Here is a 22,627-nt window from a genome sequence, read left to right on the forward strand (position 1 = left end):
CCCCCAGAGAGATGCACAGCATAATAATAATAATAATAATAATAATAATAATAATAATAATAATAATAATAATAATAATAATAATAATAATAATAACAATAATAATAACAATTATAACAACTATAAAAATACGACCAATATTAATAACAGTATATTGCTGTCCTGTGAAAACCCTGTTTTGGGCTTTCTGGCAGTGCAGTTTACAAATAGAGATTTTATTTTTAATGGTTTATGTAACATAAAGGTTAATTTAATCTTTAGTTTATCTCTGAAATTTAAAATCACCAAACTTGAAGAGCCATGATAACGTAAGAGGTCAGAGGCCTGAGCTCCACTTTCTATGTCGTGATTTCCAGAGAAGTAACATCAAAACAGAGTAATAACGTCATTAAATAAACATATTTCTAAGCACCACAGAGGTTTATAGAAACACATCCATCCATCTGTTTTCCAACTCTGTGTGGGGAACTACAGGAGCACAGAGTAGAATCACCCGCAGAGAACATGTCAACACAAAGACATCTGAGCAACTGTTACTCATATAGTTCATAATATTCATTCATAAGGCTGCTGCTGCAACACTGAGGAGCTCCGTTAAGCCTCGACGGGAGATTGCAGCGTCCCTAAACAAGGCTCTACTTCTGCTTTTTCTTTTTTAGAGCCACTCGAGGGAATAAACTCTCCATCAATGTGAAAACCTGCACAGATTTACATGTTTTTTCCTGGATTTTAAGCAACCAGTGTGAGCATTCATTTGACATGGATATAACGTTGGGTATAAATATGCACGTAATAATTAGATACTTATATTCTGTTTTGTGTTCACGAAGGGTTTTCAACTTATACATACATTTAAAAACACAGAAAAAACACTTTCATAGTTGATCAGTTCATTTGCAGGTGATTTGATCTCAAGTTGCTTCCTTGTTCTTCCACTAGAGGTCTCACAGTGACATGTTTAAATGGAGCCGAGCCTGCAACGACTCCATAACAAAAACCTTCAGCATGAGGGAAAGCTGCACACATCATGTTGGGATTAATTAGTGCAGGAACGGCTTCAGCAGTGTGAGAGAAACTGTATTATGTGAATGAACTTCTATCCTTTAAAAACAGCCGTGATAGATCTGTGCATGGTGTGAATCATATGAGGATCCAGACTGCTCTCCTCCCAGTTATTGCTCAAGAGATCAGGACACACGTTGGCTTTCAAAAGAACCGAAAGTCCTTACAAACAATAGATTTTATTTTCCATCTAGCAGAAGTCCTTTTTTATATGTTTGCTAGAGAGTCTTATTTTCTGCACTTTCTTGGCACATTGCTATGATTTATTTTAGAGATTTAACTCAACAAACTGGAGAGGGGGAATACAAAAATGTGTTTTTTGTACATTAAAGCATGTGTTTTGGGTTTTTACTAGAACATACGTCCTCTTTAACTCATGTTTGGGAGCAGGGTCACGGCTAACAGCACCTCCAACCACCCGGTCAGGCTGACTCACATAGAGGCGTGTAACGTTAACCGTTTAACCTGCTCCTGGTTCACCGGTGCTCACCGGTCCTCACCTGCTCCGACTCATTTGTCCAGGAGCAGCCTAACTTCATGACATTCATCCTGCTTTCCTACCAGGGATGTTAATTCTCACTTTTAGTCGTGTAATATACTCAATTACAGAAGAAAGGTAGCGTAACGGCTCATATTATAAATATCAAATGTCTTGTTTCGTCCGAGCAACAGTCCAAACCCCAAAATACTGTATTTACTAAAATGTAAGCCAAAGAAAAGCAGAACATTCTTATATTAGAAAGGCAAATACACAGGAGGAAACTAATCAACAATCACAAAGAGAGGGAAAACACAGAGACCAGAAGTACAACATAGACATGACACAAGGAGGAGTGAACACTTCAAAAATAAAACAGGATATAGAAAAATCACAATCATGACATAATACCCAAACCATAACCTCTGTATCTGTACTGGAAATGTATAAATCTTCAAAGCAGAGTTATTAATTAATTAAACTTTTGACTTCAAACTTCTATAAGTTCATGCACATATGCTTATTAAAATAAATAGGCGCAGGGGTTAAGTTAAAAAGAAACTAAGCAATGAGCACCAGGATTTCTGACTCGAGCTGAATCAATCAGTCGATTGACAGAAAATTAATATTTAAATCATATAAATTGCTTGAGCCTCGTTTTTAAGCAAAAATGCGAAGACAAATCTTTTGTTGTGGCTTCTGAAATGTGAGGATTTGCTGGTTTTATGATAGTAAAGTGAATATATGCGACAGTAATTTCACTATTAAACAAACAAAACTAATTATATGTATTACATGCTCAATAATAGTGTATATTTAAGTGTTTGAACATTTTAATAAGCGTAATTCGACATCTACAACTGTGTACAAATATGTGTCTAAACTCTCCTCCTGAATATCTGGTGGAGCAAAATTAAGATTATAATTTATGCACAAAAATGTCCAAGGGGAAACACTTCAACGTCTTTTGTTATTAGTATATGTTATATTAGTATAACCACACCCACCCTAAAGTCATGTTTTGACCACAGAGAAGTTCCAATGGTTGAAACACTTTTATTGAACGAGAACAGAGAACAGAGTTCTAACTGCCACGTTGTGGATGTAGTTCATGTTTTCTACGCCGCATCCTATAAAAAAAAAGTGACAGTTCCTCAGAGATGGTGGTTGATGGAAATTTACTCAGAGCTGAAGAAGCGCGGGTCTCTTCTGTGGACTCCTCTTCAGTGGGGAAGCCCAGGTGTGGCTTTACACCTCTGCAAGACAGCACTTTACTCCAAAAGGTTTTTTTTGAAGAATTCCCCCGAGGTTACTTAACATTTACATGGTGTGAACTGAAACTCGTCTCTGGGCGATGTAATACTCCATTATATTTTATATCAAATGGTTGGTCACAAAACTTCTAAGTGTAGGTAATTTGCTGATTTATAGATTTTTTAAAATGTATTATTTCTCTCATAACTCGGAGGACGTTTTTGAAATCTTTGTTGCTTCAAATCCCAGAACAATATATTATTGCGACGGCTGAGATAACATATCACAGCACGAATGTTCAGTTATATCCTATGAAAAGCCTTAATTTTCCTCAACATTACTGCACATTTCTAGAAACTCTTATTAGTTATGTTTGTAAATGAAATTCCAGCATCATTTTTTGGGTGTTTTGTGACTAAACTTGATCAAAAGGGAAAATGTTCCACTTTTAATGGTGCTCACGAAAACCCTGAATGGATTCAAAAACATCAATTCTGATGTGGATCTAGAGATAGAAGTCTGGCAGATGCAAAAAGAATATGTTCCAAAAACGTTAGTGAATATAAAAAAACGCGACTAAAGCAAATTGTGTCCAAACATCCAACTATAGAAAGTAAAAACCAAACTACTGCTACAGAGAAAAAGAAAAAGAGTGGTTGATGTATAATTTTCCAAAATCACATGTAGAATTATATCTGCCTTTATAGACTCTTAAAGTCTTAAACTGGCTTTAAAAAGCTTGAGAGCGATTTAAGACTGGTGGAGGACCAGAAACAAACAAAACCGATGAATTCAGTGACTTCCTGTCTGGAATTATTGAGCACCAGCAATCTCTGGGTGGTGCACCAGACGATGACCATGTAGAAAGTTGAGATGAAGACCTGAGCACAAATGGTAAATACACCACAGAAAGTTAATTAGTTACGTTGTCAGGCAATTATAGTCCCCTGTCAGTTTATCTTTTTCAAAAGCCTTCATGTTGCTGATCTGTGAAGCACAGTGGCACACACACACCACTGAACATAATACCACTGTACATACATTTACATGGGTATTTGGTATTATACGAGTATGACTGTGGACCATATGGTTATATTTGTGTTTCTACTGGTGTTATATTCCCAGAGGAAAGGAATCTGAACAGGCTGGAAGAGCCAGGGCACAGTGAGTGTGTGCCATCCACATCTGCTGTAGCATCCCTGAGAGAAGATGGTGCCACCACCTTTCAGCAGAGAACAAGATGACCATGCATGAAAAGTTAGCCAGAGAATTTCATGAGCAAAAAATTAGGATTGCATACACCCCGGACACTGATGTAAAACCAGTTCTTACAGTTCCTGTACTCCTCAGCATCAGGAGTTGATGAACACTTGATGGGAACATGACATCTATGCAGCCAGTCACTCCTGGGAAGTGGCCATATTCATAGAACTGCACTTTATAGTTGTCTCGGGCAGCAGTGTCAGGGAACTTTATATAAATACTCCTCAATTCACAAATGGCCTCGCAGACTTTGTGAACTATTCTACAAATAGTTGCTTCGCTGACGCCACACAAATCACCAGTTTCCTGATGAAAAGTTCCAGTTGGCAAAAACTTGGTGCAAAGTGGGTAAAGGCCTTCGTCTTTGAGACAAGGAGGAAAGGCTAGAGCAGGGGTCTTCAACGTTTTTCAGGCCAAGGACCCCCAAACTGGTGTAGCATGGAGCAGGGACCCCCTACTGCAGCAGTATTCAAACGACGGGGGTGCTGTCAGAGTTCTGTGCGACGGGGGAATGTGCAAAAAAACCCACATTTTTTATTGTTTTTATAAAAGAATTTCATCATAGTCATTTAATGGATTAATGGATTTAATGGATCCTATCAAGAAGTATTCATCCGTCTGGCCTCTGCTGTGCATGTTCAACTTCATTTGGGTAATCCAAGTAGTCCATGCTGCCTCACAAACAAACAGTTGGATTTAAGCAGAGGTTAAACCTGCCTCCTTGAAGGATTCATTTAGGATTCAATTTAGTCCTAGAGTAGCTCTAATCCTCCCTCTTGCAACCAGTTTAGTTTAATCCAGAACAAGCTAAATCTAGGACTATTTTAAGATGAGTCTGTGCAGGTCGCTTAGAGTTAGAACAGTTTAAACAGGGATTTTATTCTGGGACTAGGTTTAAACTCTGTCTGTGAAACCGCCCCACAATGTTTTGGCTGTGTGTCAGTAGCTCGCACGCAGTGCATCCTGGTACCTGCTGGCAAGAGCCAATATAACGCACAGAGGATTTAATTGCGTTAATTGACTACATTTATCATTAACACTGATTGGACATTCACACTAATGGTGACGAATGTTCCCTTTAACACAGAAAAGTGTTATAAATGTTTCAGCTAAGTTAGGCTGTTAACAGTAAGTTATGTTGGTGAGGGGAAAAGGGAAGGTTCTGCTGATGCTTTAACAGTGTGTCGAAACACAAAGGAAGGTGCACAGAGAGTCGAGTGGTGCAATCCAAACACATTCTTCCTCGTCTTTGTCGGAGTTGTTTGTGCTTTGAGTCATTGGCCGAGACTGCACTCTGCTCACGAAGGTCACGGGTGAGGTTTCCTCCGCTCGCTCTGCTGTGCTGTGATAACTTTCTCATCCTTCCTCCGTCTGTTCGGTGCCTCTGTGTCGCTTTCTTAAAGGTAAGTCAATGGATTCTGCTCACTTTTGCTTATCTTAACAAAAGACAAGTTTTATTTTCTTTCCAATTTCTACATTTGTAATATTAATTCTGCCACTGAATGCAAATAAAAGCGTCAGTCTGGGATCAGCTCGCGACCGTTAAGCATTGCATGTTTACTGTTGAAGAGAAATGTGTTGTAATTCTACGTTATATTAAAGGCACCTGCTGTATAAAATAAAGAGAATCTATTTTCAAGCTATTCATAGACAGTAACATTGAAGCTCGGAAATTCACCTCATATCTGTCGCATGGCATTGAAATCATTTCTTTTTGTAATTTAAATATGATGATTGTTTTAGGTGCATTTTGAACAGTTGTTTACAGCAAGTTATATCAAACCTTTGGAGGAACCATGGGGTTTTTTGTTTTTCCCCCGCTTGTGTTTTGACTGTTTGCTGTGCAGATGTTTTCTCTACAACACTGCACTTTATAAAAAGGTATCTGAGTGACACTGACATTATTATGTCATGTATTATGTAGTTAATGCATTCTCCTGCTGCTGCAGCTGCAACCACCGTCTCCAGAGCATCTCACCACAAAACCAAATAGAACAAAAAAGTTTGTTACTGAGAAATATACTTTGTCTCACTTCACAGTAAAACAGCATCACATTCAGTCATGTTGTCGTGCAATTTAGCGGAGATCAATTTAGCCCCAAAACCAAATTCTGAAAATAATTTATTTAAAAAAAATCACACAGACACTTGTTCCTTTCCGGCAGTTTGCTGTAGTCACATCAAACATTGCACAAATGTGATTAGTTAGCGAGGTCCATTTCCCAACAGTGCCCGTCTACTAAACGTTCTCTACATACGGCCTCAGAGCTCAGTTACATGTCACTTTGTCAAGTATGTATATCAAAAACATGATCAAGTTGGAGATTATCAACAGCCGCTATCTAAAATGTGTCCAGCAGCTATTTCTTAATAACATATAACATTATTGAAAGTATGCCACAAAGTATGCCTCCTGATCCATTTAAAAGGATTAATAATGATATTTACATTCGCCTTTCACTTTCCACCATCTGCCACCAGAAAACAGAAGCTTTTTTTATCCTTGTTTGAATTACAACCGCGTCCTCTTCTTGTTTTGTGCTTTAAAATAATCCAGTTTCCTCCAAATCTGACACTATGGCTCAACACAGCTGCGTGCCAAGAGGCTGGATCCTCCGAAGACTACATTTATAGGCCGAAAAAGATCAAACATGCTCGAAAGGCTGGACCCATTCCAAACGATACTTTAAAAAACAGACGAAAACGGATATTTTCAAACACTCGCACTAATGATTCAACCGTAAATCAACAGTGTTGATGGGAGAAGAGAACGGGGCTTTTACTTCCAGAATCAAGGATGCAATCCACCAAACACACCGTGCAACCATTCCAGATTGATCACTATGGAAGATGAATGGTGTACTTCTACCGTTTACAGCCATTTGTCCTGAAAGACAAAGTGTTTGCCGCCATGATATCTTCTGCTGTGCAGTGTTCTGTCTGATAAGCCTTCAGAAACTTCAACATTTCTGATTTAAAAGCTGAAAAGGAGCTCTGGAGTGCGCTGTTAGTTAGTGAGGCTTCAGACTGTCTCATGTGTGTGGGGGTGGAACATGTCTGGGCCTCAGTTCCTCTGAGGGACACTGAGAGCCAGTGTTGATTAGACGCTGATAGAGTATGCCAGTCCTTCATGTGATGGCCTCATTTTCTTACAATAACAGGACGTTATGTCGACAACAGCAACCGGAACAGGTTCAAGTTGCAATGTGAGTGTTGGTAGCCTCAAGGTTAAAAAAGTAAGCATGGATATAAAAAGGCACGACAATCTTGGCAGCGACCACCTCTTAACTACAAACAGTGTCCTGTTACAGAAATAAGTGGGGGTGAAGTTAAGAGAGAGAAATATTAAAGAGGACACGTTGCTTGTAGTCACATGTGGTACAGTCACATGTGGTACAGTCAAATGTGGGACAGAAAACATGTGTTGTATGTCATCCAACCATTGGTAAACAAAAGGTGGATAAAAAACATCAACACTGTCGGCCTCACTGCTCAACCCAGAACACAACCAACACCTTCAGGCCTCCGGCAGAAAAGGAAAGTGCTCGCTAAAGGTTTCTCTCCTCCATGTGACTCGGTCATATCCGTTTACCTCAGCCTCCCATGTGTGCCTCCCATGTTCACCACAGCCCGCTGAACCGGCGGAGCTCTTCCCACGCTCCTCTGTGCCCGGGCTTGTTCCAGAGTCAAACTCTGCTGCCTGAGGAACCCCGAACAACACACAGACTGAGATCTGGTTAAAGGCTTGGACAAGAAAAACACATCCTCCAGCTTTTAAGGCTGCAAATATTTTAATAAATTGAGATTAATTTGAATACTGCTGTCTTTGATTTTTAGGCTCATACACCAAGCAAGGTAAAATATTTCTCAACCATTTCAAATGCTTTGCTTCTGTATTATATTCTATTGGTAAGACTGAGAACTCACTAGTCATTTATTTGATTACTCAATAAAAAACAGGAAAATATTAATATCTTGTAAATTGTTAATCAAGAAAAATGTCAAACATTTGCTGATGCTTGTCGCATTAGGGTTTCATGGTTTTCCCTGTTTTATATTATTCTGACTTACTTGTTGGTCGAACAAAAACAAGTAATTTGAAGGAGACTAATCGATGAATCAAAAAAATTAATTACACAATAAATTGATAGTTATAGTATTTTTTTGATAGATATGTGATGTGAAAGGTAAACTACTAATAATTTACACATATTTTGGCATTTCATCATGAGCATTAAAAATAGTGGGATATAGCAATCCGACAGTAATACCTCTAGGAACTTTGATGCCTTGTTTTGTCTGGTTGATTCGCAGAATAAGTTTCCATCAACTCTTTTTAGATGTGCTTCATAATCTGAGGATTGTTGTTCCTGATAAGCTGATGATGCGGGATCACAGTCGCCGTCAGTCTGTACGACATCATGTTTACTCCTCTTAGCTTGTTTAGAAAAAGCCAGTGTGAACGCAAACTGGACCAGATAAAAGTGCAACAACAAGATCTCTTTTATTCTTGGTCAAGACCAATTGAACCAAACTACGGGTGTGAAAGGGAAAGTTTCAGGGCACAGTCAGTCAAATTGCAAAGAAGACGTTGATGTGAAAGTCGTGAGTGGAACAGTTGGTCATGACCAGAGCACCTGCAGCATTTCATATTCCTCCAAACCACCAATGCACCTCTCGTCTACAAAGCTTTGCTTCCGTCCATGTCTCTTCAGCGGTGGGTCTTCCTGTAGCGAGGTGCAGATATTATGAAAATGTTCCTCTTGTGTACCGTCTCTCCCCAAACAGCAGTTTCACTGCTACTGTTCTAAGTGTCAAAGAGTTTGACTTATATGGGACAATATCAATCATCTGCAATCGAAAGCTGCCAAAGGATTCTATGAAAATTTGGAGAAAGCTTCCAGTTTCTTCTATGTTTTCTACTAAAACTTTGTATAAAACAGGGTTAGAGCTTTTAAACCCGTTTCCCTCTTGAACCCCCCTACAGCACTGCAGCCGAACACACTGTGAAGATCCGTAAGATCTACTTGAAGTGGAAATGCTGATGTTTGATTTCGTATTGTGAATGAATGTGGTGAGATTAGATCAGTTGCTATCTGCTAAAGACTATGAAGCATATCTGAATGTGGCCTAACACCTACTCGAACACAACACTGCAGCTTCTGTTGTTGCACACAATTTAACCGCTAATGTTAAAATGCTGTTATGACTGTCATGAAGGTTTCTCAACACACATCTCTAATCAGATGACCGATGCGACCCCAGATGGTTAAAACATTACAAATGCATCCTGCTCCTGCCCATTTTTACAGATTGCCTACATTTTGGATAAAGTTTAATTAACCCTAACCCTAAACCTAACCCTATTTGGGTTAGGTTTAATTTATGCACACCAGCCAGCATCAGGGAGAGGATCCTCCCACACAGGGCGACCAAGTTGAATCCCCAGGGCAGACGCAACAAGGCAAGGAAAGTGCTTCCACAGCAAACCAAAATCATGAATATTCGATTAATTGTGCCGCCCTAACGCCAGGGGCCAAGTAAGTTTTGGAACAGATTTCAAAACCATTACAGGACACCAAAAACCGTGAAACCATGAATGAGATAATTGGCAGTTTTAGGTCTTTGAGAACTACTTTTATACGCATGCTTTTTGAAGCTGATAATCTCTTTGCAACATGGGTTCACCTTCTGCTTAACTGAGTCACACCCAAATATGTCTGTTTCCAGCTTTGGTCACATACTTTAATCACAGTCCATCCAGATGACTGGAACATGCTGGTTATCTTAATAACGCTGCCTGGTACTGGTCCTTTATGGAAACAATCATAATAACAATGTAGTTTTCTCTGGAAAAGGAACATACCAAAGATGATGACTCGAACCCCAACCTCAGTAGTGTTGTTGCCTTTCTCAGTTTTCACACATACACCTACAAGCTTCTGTAACCGCAACTATGCTTTGACCTACTTATGGTTTAAACCAACTGAAGTACAAATGACATATGCTGACAAATACTTTCAGAAAATGACAGTGTTGGCGAGGCTGGTGCTGCTAACCACAATGGAGACACCGATTCAAAAAGTGAACGGGGTCCAAGAGTAACTTGAAACTTTGTCATGAAGTCAGACCAAAAACTGACTTGTCTCAACTCGAAAACTGTAGAAGTCTTACCAGTTTCCCCTGAAGGATTACAGGTTTCATTCATAGTTTTACAGGCAAGGCCGAATAGGAATGTCCAATTGCGAATTGTTCAGGAATGCATGGCCTCCTTCCAGTTCCAAAACGTTACGCAGTGATTTGTAAGGATTTTTCACAAATACCAGAACATTTATCATCTTTGTCTGCGGTGCAGAGGTAGAGGGAGGAGGGAGGGAAGCTGATTATTGCTCTATTTTAAAGTCACTTATGTCCTGTCACTGGACAGAAGTCTTCCAGTAAGTTGTTGGCTGTTTGTCATGACGTCAGGCTGGTTGTGTATTCTCATCTCTAAATGTTGTTTGTGTCTTTCAGCCATGGGCCAGCGTGCAACACTGGGAAGCCTTCTGTTTCTCTTCGGGCTGTTTGGGATCTGTACAGGATTTGAACAAGGTGAGTCCCACTTTCTCAAAGAACTACATAAATATTACTAGAGCTCTGAGACTATCTAAGACATTACTATATGCCGTGCATATTTCTATCCGCTTTTTTGTAAGTAGAACTCTTAAATCTGTCTCCAGTATGTAGAGAAGTGTTTGATCGCCCTCCTATGGCCACTGGTGTACCTGCAGTGACTTGTGTTTTGTCAGTACTCATAATTGTTAACACTATGCAGCACATTTAGTGGTACAGTAACTCAGCTGGGACTAGAAACTGACCAACCTAAATCTTGCTTCTTAAGTCACTTTAAAGTTAGTTAAAGCACATGGAGTTTTCTTGTAATGATATGTGCGAAATTTAATTAAATGGCCTATCCTTGCTGGAAAAATCCCAAATTTGAGTTGGACTCAGAGCTCTATCAGTGTTGACTTGCTGTATAAATGATGAATCCATTCTCCACGGATGTGTTGCAGAGAACTGTACCAACTACAACCTCCAGTTTGAGAGGGTTTACTCTGTTCCCGGGGATGTGGCTATGCTGACCAGCAGTCTGGTGTCTTCAGAGGTCTTCAATTTTGAAACCGTCCCCTACAACTTCACCTGGTACGACTCAAAGACGGGCCAAGAAATAAGTAACGAGACCGGTCGAATCCTGGTGCATGGGGAGACTCTGTGGTTCCTTAACATAACGCTGGATGAAGATGGAGAATATGTGAGCATACTGAGGTACCGTAGCATCAGTAGAAAAAGTCCTAATGTGTTTGTGTGGCTGTCTACGCTGAAGGAATCACTGTCTATTAAATAAAATGTAGCATCTGACCTTGGAGACTCCTACTCGCATGCGTGCACTGCAGCAATGTTTTGTTCAGTAGGGAGGCTCCAGTATGTGTGGAAATGATTACAGCAGCAGGAGAAACAGAATGATCTATATGATTGAGGAAACGTAAATCTGTATCAAACTGCTGCTGACTCTGTGAAACTGCAACACTTTGTCTTTCATTCAACATGTTATTAATAATGCATCATGTTTCAGATGCTTTTAATGTCCACCCTAAGAATCAACACCTGGTTATTGCTGATTCAGCTGCTCATTGATGACCGTGAACAGAAAACAGCTCATTTCCTTCTTCATCTTTCCGACAGAACTCCCTCTTGGTGCAACAGGCAGACCAACAGGCTGGTCGTGGAGCGGCGTGTTCCAGGAGAGTGTGGCAGGCCAAGGAAAGCTCATCAAACACTTGCAAATGGAGTCGCCGACACTCTGTCCTGCCCTCTGAAGGAGTACATCGATAAACTGGACAGCTACAACATCACTTCCTCCTTGGAGTGGTACAGAGTAAGTTATGGGAAAGTCTTGCACTGATATGAAAATATTCATTAACCTTCGTCCAGATGTTGTAGAGATGTTTTGCGACATCTGTGTCGATCTGCTGGACCTGATCTACACGGGCAGAACAGTCTGGGGACAACAGGCAGTTTGAGAAAAGTCCCGGTGTGGGAGGTGTTTGGAAATTAAATGTTGCACAATATATGTGTTATCTCGATTATTTTGTTTTCAGACCCCAACTCTGCTCATCACGCCACTTCTTTAACCATGGAACCATCTACCATGATCTTACATATTGTCATTTTCTCATTTAGGGTTGTGACCCCATCGTTAATGGGAATGACAGGTATACCTACCTGCCTGATGGCAAACTGAACATTGGCCTGGTAGAAAGCACAAGCAACTTCTACACCTGTACTCTGACCTTCAGTCTCGGCGGCAGGATAGGATCTGTGTCTGAGACTATTGAAGCATTTGTCTCAAGTAAGAACAGACTCAGTACTTGACTATACGAGAGACAAACCTTAAATACTAAATCCTACAGTGGAAAGCACTTCACTTTTCACAATCACCAATACGAAAAGCAACCACTACTTCCATATACCGTATATTTCCGTGAATAGATAACCTCAACCTCTGTTACGTTGTCCGTCTTCTCAGGGAAGTACTCTATGACTCCACGAGTGAACCAACCGGCCAATGAAATAATCAAGGAACAGATGGGTGAGTGTGCGAAATATTCTGACAAACATTTTGAAGTGAAGGTACTGTGAACCAAGTCAAATCAGAAAGACAAATGACTTCATAAGTTTTCTAATCTTTTCACTGGCACCTGTAACATACATTCACAAAAACACCTTTCAGACAGATGCAGAAAAATATTACAGAAAATATTTAAGAGACTTAGAGAAATAGTTTTGTTAAGTATAAATTGTGTTATTGTTTGTGCATGTGTTTAGGGTCCAATTTCTACAAGCTGTGCCGGGTGTTTGTGCCGTGTGTCGGGAAGCCTTGGGTTCACATTTTTTGGCTGGTCAGAAACAAGATAATTTCCAATACCGACCCCGCTGAACGCGTCTACACTTCAGAACAACGGTCAGCACCCTTATCTATCCTTTTGTTTTATCGGCTGCTTTTGTGGTACGACAAGTGAGAACTATGATGTGCCTGATTGTGTTAAAAAAATAAAAGCTTTTACTATGAATGTCAACATTTGTAGCAAAGAGGCCCAGAAAGTTCCTGAGGAAGGTGTATGGCTTGAGCGGGTGCTGACGATTTCTGAGCTGAGGGAGGAGGATTTCCACATCAATTACACGTGTCGAGCGTACAGTGCCAAGGGCTTCCCTGAGAGCTATTTTACTCTTCTACCAGCAGGTAAAAAACAGAGTAAGCCCTCAAAATGAAAACTTTTTTAGTTTGTTAAATACTTGTTATTAGTTTGGGCTGTCAGGTGTGAAGTAGGTTGAGAATCAGTGGCCTGTTAAAAACAGCTGAATGAAACCATGTTGTAGAATGTACCAGAATGCTCTTTTACCAACTCAAGGAGGGTTTCAGCATGGACAGGTGGTTAGGAGTAAATGGTGGACAGTCCCTAGGATGATTAATCTATTATGAGAAGTAAACGATGTACAGCTAAATTGGAGAAGTACGAGTGTGTCCAGTCAAGGACTGCACAGCACTCGCATACCAAAGGAGGAAGCAGAGAGAGAGGAAGGGAGGACAAGGGTGGGGGCGATGACTCTGAAGAAGAATTTTATCCAGAACCGAGGTTATCCTTTGCGACTTCATCAGAGACGAGAGATGTGAGGACTTCACCATCGCGAGGACTCTGAAAGTAGTATCCAAGTTGCCGAATGAAGCGTGGAACAGGATTAACCATGAAACAAACAACTTGGAATCACCAATTTAAACTTCAGAGTTTTCTATACTCACTCTGCCATTGGACGACTGACACGGACTGACCTCAAGGACTTTTGACAAAGTCATGAGCGGCCCGAAGAATTGCAACTCCAGCTGTCTGACCTCTCTCTCTCTCCTCTAACCGATAAGTAGATCAAACAGTTACAGCAGTTGGGAATTTATATTATAATTAATCAATCTTGATAATGTTATACATGTTGTTTGAATCAATTTAAGCTGTATGCCTTGCCCCTGCTTTAATACTTAAAATAAAATGTATCTTTATGAGGTATTTAAAAGGGTTTTCAGTAATTAATATCTTAATGGTTCTGATAACGGTTTTCTCTAGCCAACAACATGTCCCTGTGGTAAATTCCTGACTGCTAATCAAACCTAGTCAATACCAAGTGCACAGATCATAGAGGAGAGCTGTCTGGTGATAGCCGCTGAATTCACAATGCTATTCAGTTCAGAGGATTACTGGTGCAGGCGGGATAGACGTTTGTATACAGACTAGGCTAAGTCTCCTCGCCACCAACTTAGATAGTCGCTAGACTCCAGTTGAGGTAAAACTTGATAGGACTAGGACTCGGACCCGTCAGTTGGAGAGTTGGTGGAGACTCGCCCCTGGGCTATCAGGGCGCGATGTAATGGATCTAACACAGGGCACATTGACCCTTAGATACTCAGTTTACCATCATACATACTGATCTACTTTAGCCGGTAACAGCGCACATGAGCACGCAACAGGAAATGCGCCCGGCAAGGGCCAGCCAGCACCGGGGAGAAGATCCACCCACACTCTGACCGCCAGGTGGCATCCCCAGAGCAGACGCGCCTGTCTGCTCTCTGTTGTAGCTATAATACAACAGAGAGGCGATGGAAACCTTGGAATGAATTAATTTACAAGGTGTGATCTTACAACAAACTGAAATCATATTCCTGCTTTGTTTTCTGTTCCTCTATACAGATCCCAATGACATACTTCCCATTGGCTCCGTGCTCGGTGGTGTGACGGTTCTCTTCATCGTCAGTGTTTCCATCTACTACCTTTTTAAGGTTGACATTGTGCTCTGGTTTAGGAGTATGTTTCCAATCCTCTATACAAATACAGGTAATATTTCACAGCTGGTGTGTAATTAGTAATGTGTTCTTTAGGACTGGGCAATATAACAATATGGTAATATGAGACTAGAAGGCTACATTACAGTAAAGTGATGCAACGTTCTGAACGTACCGGGCTGTTCTATTATTTGTATTTACCCACTTTATATCCACATTACTGACGATTATCAAAAATCTCCCTACAATATGTATAAATATCTACGAAGAAAATAGTGATATTTGATTTTATCTATACAGCCCAACTTTAGTGTTTTATAATAATGACATACGAGTTCACAAAGAAATACTCTTACACTACACACAACAGTCCAGGATGGAAAAACCCACAGTGATGCATAAACATTGCCACACACACACACGCATTCACACACACACATACATACAGTGAGCAAACAAAGGAAACAAACTAACCACAGGGCCACCTGCAGTATTTCTGAGAATATCATCTGCTGCTTGCTTATGTAACAGAGAAACCTTTTAACACTCAGGACTGTATGTTTACATTTAGCCAGAAATCTCAAAATCTGACTTTAATTTATTAAAGTTAATAAATGAAATGTGTATTTAACATGACAAGGGAAAGTCACCACGGCTGATTCTGACTTGCATATGTACTTTCACCTTGCTTGTAAGAATAAAAGCAATGTTTGCAGACTGATCCACCACTAAAAATACCCTTAATAAGCTCTTTTTTATTATTTTCTGCTGTGTCAGACTTGGATGGGAAGTTGTATGATGCCTATGTGGCATACGCACAGCCCCGTGCCGTCGGATTCAGCACTGAAGTGGAGGCGTTTGTCCTTCACACTCTACCCCAAGTGTTGGAAAAGGCCTGCGGCTACAAACTCTTCATAGCAGGCCGTGACTGCATGCCTGGGATGGGTAAGTTACCTTTATGGCGGCGGCAGCTTTGGAGCATTAGCCTCAGATACAGCTGGGCCAAGCAATCTGTTTTTGCTGACAAAATGTTATTTGAAGCAATAAAGAAAAGTTGATGCAGAGGAACTTTTCTTAGGTAAACACTACTGGTATTATATTCAGTCACAGCCCATTAAATGTTCTTTATATCAACATTTATCATCAGGTTTTTATCATAGCAGTGGGGACTGGAGGTAATGTTGGTTTTGGCTTCAGTGCCATATGTTGACGTACAGATACAGGTTGCTATCGAAGTTACTAAATACTAATACCCCAGCTCAGGAACATTTAGACTAAATCATAGTATTTAGATTCACACATGATGTGCCTTTATGTGTAGCTACGATGGGGCTCAACTCTTATTAAACTAATGTTTACTCTAATCTAATTTCACTGTCTGTCCTGTTTCCTCCCTGCAGCCGTAGTAGACTCAGTGGAAGAGAATATACAAACCAGTCGCCGCCTCCTTCTGCTCTACACCGCCTCCACTTTCATCAGAAGCAGCATTAGCAATAACAACAACAACATCAATAAGAGCAGTGACAGCAGAGATAACAGCGAAAGCAAGACCAGCGACCGCAGCAGCAACATGAGTTTTGATGGAAGTGAAGAAGTCTATCCAGACTTAAGACAGCAGTTGGAGTGTCTGGAAGCAATGCACAGAACCCTGCTGGAGGAATCTCTAAAGGTGAGAAAGCGCACTTGGTAATGCATATTCTATCATCATTCATCATTTATTTATATAAAAAATATTAAGTGTATGAGTTTAATGTATCGATATGATATGAAGGAAAGATTAACTAAAACTGCAACTGCTCGAAAGAGAGAAAATCTTTAATGAATGTACTTCAAATGTCTTTACTTCCACTTCAGTTATTTTTACTTCATGGCCACAAACTCACAAAGTCCCCCTGATTCTAATCTGAGCTCTGCTTTACAGGTGATTCTGGTTGAGATGGAAGAGATCACCCCGGCTCAGCTGGCTCTCTTCCCAGAGTCAGTGCGTCACCTGAGGAAGAAGCAAGGCGCCGTGTGTTGGTGGAAGAACCCAAGCATGAAGCAAAGGTGGAGGACATGTATGAGGACCAAAGAGGACGAGGAGAAAGGTGGACAGGACACGCAGCCGTCGGCGTCCCTCTCCCCTTCCTCCAGGTTCTGGAAGGAGATGAGATATAGTATGCCGGTGAGGGGCAAGAGGGCTTTGTACCCCGAGAAGACTGCCCTGCTGAACTTATGATGAGGTCATGGACCCCAGAGTAGCTGGTCTTCAATGTAAATGTGTACGGTAGTGAATCCCCTCACACACGGAAAATTCAGAAATACTGTGTTGTCACCAGAAGCTGTGAGGTACACACTCCGTGGTCGAGGTTACAGCACAGGTGAACCAACGCTCACAAGCCGTGTATCCACCGCAAGGTACGGCTCTGCTCACTTTTGGTTTAAACATTACGGTTTGCTATTTAAAAACACCAGGTGTGAGCGGAATATCCCGTCACACCGCGCTGGTGACTATTCTCTCTGACCAATCAGTGGTCGGCTCAGCTCGCTTGGTACCTCTGCACACGTGGTACTAAAATATAAAGGTACAAGGTACTACGCGCAGCTTTTCCTAATGAAGAACCAAAAAAGAGCGAGTCAAATTGAGCAGAGCCATGGCGTACGACGGAGGAAGCTTCTAATAATAATAATAATATTAATAATAATAATAATAATAATAATAATGATGAGTACATGTACAGCAAATACCAAGAGAAGGGGATCTGATCAAGAAGAGGAGGAAGATGCTTTGCAAAGACTCACATTTCATGTACAGATCATCAGTTTGCCTGCATCAGTATATGAACTGTTGACATTCCCTGGCATGCGGAGAAAAATGGAGAAAATGTACATATGATAAAAAGTGTAAATATGTTTTTTTTTACAATAATTCTACAGTTTCATAAGGTCGAGCAGCAAACTGTGAGCTTTACATTAAATGTATTGCCATTTATTTATTTATTGTTATTGAATTACAGATAAGCAACTTTAAAGAGCAACAGCCAAGGGAGGAAAATATAAATGCATTTATTTTTATTAAATGTTAGGACAACAATATTCAAATGTTCTTAGCAGCATGCAAAAACTTCCATATGAGATTTTCCTGTTGACTATTTTGCCAAATAAATGGGAAATTTGCAAAGGAAAACATGTGGAAGGCTTTTCCCATTTTGATGTTTGTCCTTCTTCAAACATTATTTTGCATGTTTTAGCCAAAATCTACACATTTCAGTTTCTTTACATGTGACACTTTCAACTTCAACCCTTTCACAGTGTGTTTTATGTTCATTAAAAGTTAACTGTAACATTTTGGTCTCCTAAAAATGTCTTGCTCAGCGTTCAGTTGTACTTAGTTAAAAAAAACAAGATGGCGACAGCAAAAATGTCAAAATCAAGGCTTCAAAACTGTAGTCCACAAAACGAATGGGCGACGTCATGGTGACTATGTCCACTTCTTATATATAGTCTATCATTTCCATAAACTGTGGAAATGAGCTTCCAAATACTTTTTTGTCCAAGTTAAATAATATCCTCTAAATACTAAATACTTTAAGACATAGGTCTTCAACAGGGGGTCCGCGAACCCCATGGGGTCCACGGAGGTACTGTAGAGGGGTCGCGAAATTGTTTGTGGATAAAGCAAAAGAAAAACACGTTGTGAGAGAACGTGTCAACAAAAAGACATCTGAGGAACTGTTACTCATATAGTTCATAATATTCATTCATAAGGCTGCTGCTGCAACACTGAGGAGCTCCGTTAAGCCTCGACGGGAGATTGCAGCGTCCCTAAACAAGGCTCTACTTCTGCACAATCTGCTTTTTCTGTTTTAGAGTCACTCGAGGGAATAAACTCTCCATCAATGTGAAAACCTGCACAGATTTACATGTTTTTTCCTGGATTTTAAGCAACCAGTGTGAGCATTCATTTGACATGGATATGACGTTGGTTATAAATATGCACGTAATAATTAGATACTTATATTCTGTTTTGTGTTCACGAAGGGTTTTCAACTTATACATACATTTAAAAACACAGAAAAAACACTTTCATAGTTGATCAGTTCATTTGCAGGTGATTTGATCTCAAGTTGCTTCCTTGTTCTTCCACTAGAGGTCTCACAGTGACATGTTTAAATGGAGCCGAGCCTGCAACGACTCCATAACAAAAACCTTCAGCATGAGGGAAAGCTGCACACATCATGTTGGGATTAATTAGTGCAGGAAAGGCTTCAGCAGTGTGAGAAAAACTGTATGTGAATTAACTTGTATCCTTTAAAAACAGCCGTGATAGATCTGTGCATGGTGTGAATCATATGAGGATCCAGACTGCTCTCCTCCCAGTTATTGCTCAAGAGATCAGGACACACGTTGGCTTTCAAAAGAACCGAAAGTCCTTACAAACAATAGATTATATTTTCCATCTAGCAGAAGTCCTTTTTTATATGTTTGCTAGAGAGTCTTATTTTCTGCACTTTCTTGGCACATTGCTATGATTTATTTTAGAGATTTACCTCCACAAACTGCAGAGGGGGAATACAAAAATGTGTTTTTTGTACATTAAAGCATGTGTTTTGGGTTTTTACTAGAACATACGTCCTCTTTAACTCATGTTTGGGAGCAGGGTCACGGCTAACAGCACCTCCAACCACCCGGTCAGGCTGACTCACATAGAGGCGTTTAACGTTAACCGTTTAACCCGCTCCTGGTTCACCGGTGCTCATCAGTCCTCACCTGCTCCGACTCATTTGTCCAGGAGCAGCCTAACTTCATGACATTCATCCTGCTTTCCTACCAGGGATGTTAATTCTCACTTTTAGTCGTGTAATATACTCAATTACAGAAGAAAGGTAGCGTAACGGCTCATATTATAAATATCAAATGTCTTGTTTCGTCCGAGCAACAGTCCAAACCCCAAAATACTGTATTTACTAAAATGTAAGCCAAAGAAAAGCAGAACATTCTTATATTTGACAGCCTGGAGAAGTTAAGAAATTACTTAAATAATTTATAAAATATCTAAATAGTTGCCATGCACATACATTAGTTTCAGCTCTATATTAATCTGTTAATCTTACCCACCCCCTTGTTTCTACATCTAACTTTAACATCCAAATAATATGTCACAGTGGAGAAAAGGCGAGGACCCAAATGCAGAATGCAAGATGATATTTTTAACAGCTGGGAGAGAAAGGCAAATACACAGTAGGAAACTAATCAACAATCACAAAGAGAGGGAAAACACAGAGACCAGAAGTACAACATAGACATGACACAAGGAGGAGTGAACACTTCAAAAATAAAACAGGATATAGAAAAATCACAATCATGACATAATACCCAAACCATAACCTCTGTATCTGTACTGGAAATGTATAAATCTTCAAAGCAGAGTTATTAATTAATTAAACTTTTGACTTCAAACTTCTATAAGTTCATGCACATATGCTTATTAAGATAAATAGGCTCAGGGGTTAAGTTAAAAAGAAACTAAGCAATGAGCACCAGGATTTCTGACTCGAGCTGAATCAATCAGTCGATTGACAGAAAATTAATATTTAAATCATATAAATCGCTTGAGCCTCGTTTTTAAGCAAAAATGCGAAGACAAATCTTTTGTTGTGGCTTCTGAAATGTGAGGATTTGCTGGTTTTATGATAGTAAAGTGAATATATGCGACAGTATTTTCACTATTAAACAAACAAAACTAATTATATGTATTACATGCTCAATAATAGTGTATATTTAAGTGTTTGAACATTTTAATAAGCGTAATTCGACATCTACAACTGTGTACAAATATGTGTCTAAACTCTCCTCCTGAATATCTGGTGGAGCAAAATTAAGATTATAATTTATGCACAAAAATGTCCAAGGGGAAACACTTCAACGTCTTTTGTTATTAGTATATGTTATATTAGTATAACCACACCCACCCTAAAGTCATGTTTTGACCACAGAGAAATTCCAATGGTTGAAACACTTTTATTGAACGAGAACAGAGTTCTAACTGCCACGTTGTGGATGTAGTTCATGTTTTCTACGCCGCATCCTATAAAAAAAAAGTGACAGTTCCTCAGAGATGGTGGTTGATGGAAATTTTTTATCAGAGCTGAAGAAGTGCGGGTCTCTTCTGTGGACTCCTCTTCAGTGGGGAAGCCCAGGTGTGGCTTTACACCTCTGCAAGACAGCACTTTACTCCAAAAGGTTTTTTTGGAAGAATTCCCCCGAGGTTACTTAACATTTACATGGTGTGACCTGAAACTCGTCTCTGGTCGATGTAATGCTCCATTATATTTTATATCAAATGGTTGGTCACAAAACTTCTAAGTGTAGGTAATTTGCTGATTTATAGATTTTTTAAAATGTATTATTTCTCTCATAACTCGGAGGACGTTGTTGAAATCTTTGTTGCTTCAAATCCCAGAACAATATATTATTGCGACGGCTGAGATAACATATCACAGCACGAATGTTCAGTTATATCCTATGAAAAGCCTTATTTTTCCTCAACATTACTGCACATTTCTAGAAACTCTTATTAGTTATGTGTGTAAATGAAATTCCAGCATCATTTTTTGGGTGTTTTGTGACTAAACTTGATCAAAAGGGAAAATGTTCCACTTTTAATGGTGCTCACGAAAACCCGGAATGGATTCAAAAACACCAATTCTGATGTGGATCTAGAGATAGAAGTCTGGCAGATGCAAAAAGAATACGTTCCAAAAACGTTAGTGAATATAAAAAAACGTGACTAAAGCAAATTGTGTCCAAACATCCAACTATAGAAAGTAAAAACCAAACTACTGCTACAGAGAAAAAGAAAAAGAGTGGTTGATGTATAATTTTCCAAAATCACATGTAGAATTATATCTGCCTTTATAGACTCTTAAAGTCTTAAACTGGCTTCAAAAAGCTTGAGAGCGATTTAAGACTGGTGGAGGACCAGAAACAAACAAAACCGATGAATTCAGTGACTTCCTGTCTGGAATTATTGAGCACCAGCAATCTCTGGGTGGTGCACCAGACGATGACCATGTAGAAAGTTGAGATGAAGACCTGAGCACAAATGGTAAATACACCACAGAAAGTTAATTAGTTACGTTGTCAGGCAATTATAGTCCCCTGTCAGTTTATCTTTTTCAAAGCTTTCATGTTGCTGATCTGTGAAGCACAGTGGCACACACACACCACTGAACATAATACCACTGTACATACATTTACATAGGTATTTGGTATTATACGAGTATGACTGTGGACCATATGGTTATATTTGTGTTTCTACTGGTGTTATATTCCCAGAGGAAAGGAATCTGAACAGGCTGGAAGAGCCAGGGCACAGTGAGTGTGTGCCATCCACATCTGCTGTAGCATCCCTGAGAGAAGATGGTGCCACCACCGTTCAGCAGAGAACAAGATGACCATGCATGAAAAGTTAGCCAGAGAATTTCATGAGCAAAAAATTAGGATTGCATACACCTCGGACACTGATGTAAAACCAGTTCTTACAGTTCCTGTACTCCTAAGCATCAGGATTTGATGGACACCTGATGGGAACATGACATCTATGCAGCCAGTCACTCCTGGGAAGTGGCCATATTCATAGAACTGCACTTTATAGTTGTCTCGGGCAGCAGTGTCAGGGAACTTTATATAAATACTCCTCAATTCACAATGGCCTCGACAGA

At 39.9% G+C, this 22,627-nt stretch overlaps 1 protein-coding gene across 2 annotated transcripts; it reads left to right on the forward strand.

The window, feature by feature from the left end:
• Positions 1-5,323: 5,323 nt before the first annotated feature.
• Positions 5,324-17,519, forward strand: LOC115026364 (interleukin-1 receptor type 1-like). Of its 2 annotated transcripts, XM_029459173.1 has the most exons (12): positions 5,324-5,460; positions 10,571-10,648; positions 11,110-11,362; positions 11,780-11,972; positions 12,278-12,446; positions 12,624-12,686; positions 12,923-13,058; positions 13,183-13,337; positions 14,833-14,976; positions 15,702-15,869; positions 16,325-16,593; positions 16,846-17,519. In XM_029459173.1, exons 2-12 carry the CDS (start codon positions 10,573-10,575, stop codon positions 17,140-17,142), a joined length of 1,923 nt encoding a protein of 640 aa, XP_029315033.1. In that variant the 5' UTR covers positions 5,324-5,460; positions 10,571-10,572; the 3' UTR covers positions 17,143-17,519. The 2 variants fall into 2 exon arrangements, with proteins under 2 accessions (XP_029315033.1, XP_029315034.1); XM_029459174.1 differs by lacking the exons at positions 5,324-5,460; positions 10,571-10,648 and having other exon boundaries at positions 11,225-11,348.
• The last annotated feature ends 5,108 nt before the right edge of the window (positions 17,520-22,627 follow it).

The sequence above is a fragment of the Cottoperca gobio genome, chromosome 21 (assembly GCF_900634415.1).
Source record: "Cottoperca gobio chromosome 21, fCotGob3.1, whole genome shotgun sequence".
NCBI lineage: Eukaryota > Metazoa > Chordata > Actinopteri > Perciformes > Bovichtidae > Cottoperca > Cottoperca gobio.

Excerpts from the sequence above, each read along its gene's own strand:
- LOC115026364 (XM_029459173.1), top strand. The coding sequence starts at position 10,573 with ATGGGCCAGCGTGCAACACTGGGAAGCCTTCTGTTTCTCTTCGGGCTG. Across the intron at positions 15,870-16,324 it reads TGACTGCATGCCTGGGATGG|CCGTAGTAGACTCAGTGGAA; the intron begins GTAAGTTACCTT and ends TCCTCCCTGCAG. Across the intron at positions 16,594-16,845 it reads TGCTGGAGGAATCTCTAAAG|GTGATTCTGGTTGAGATGGA; the intron begins GTGAGAAAGCGC and ends TCTGCTTTACAG.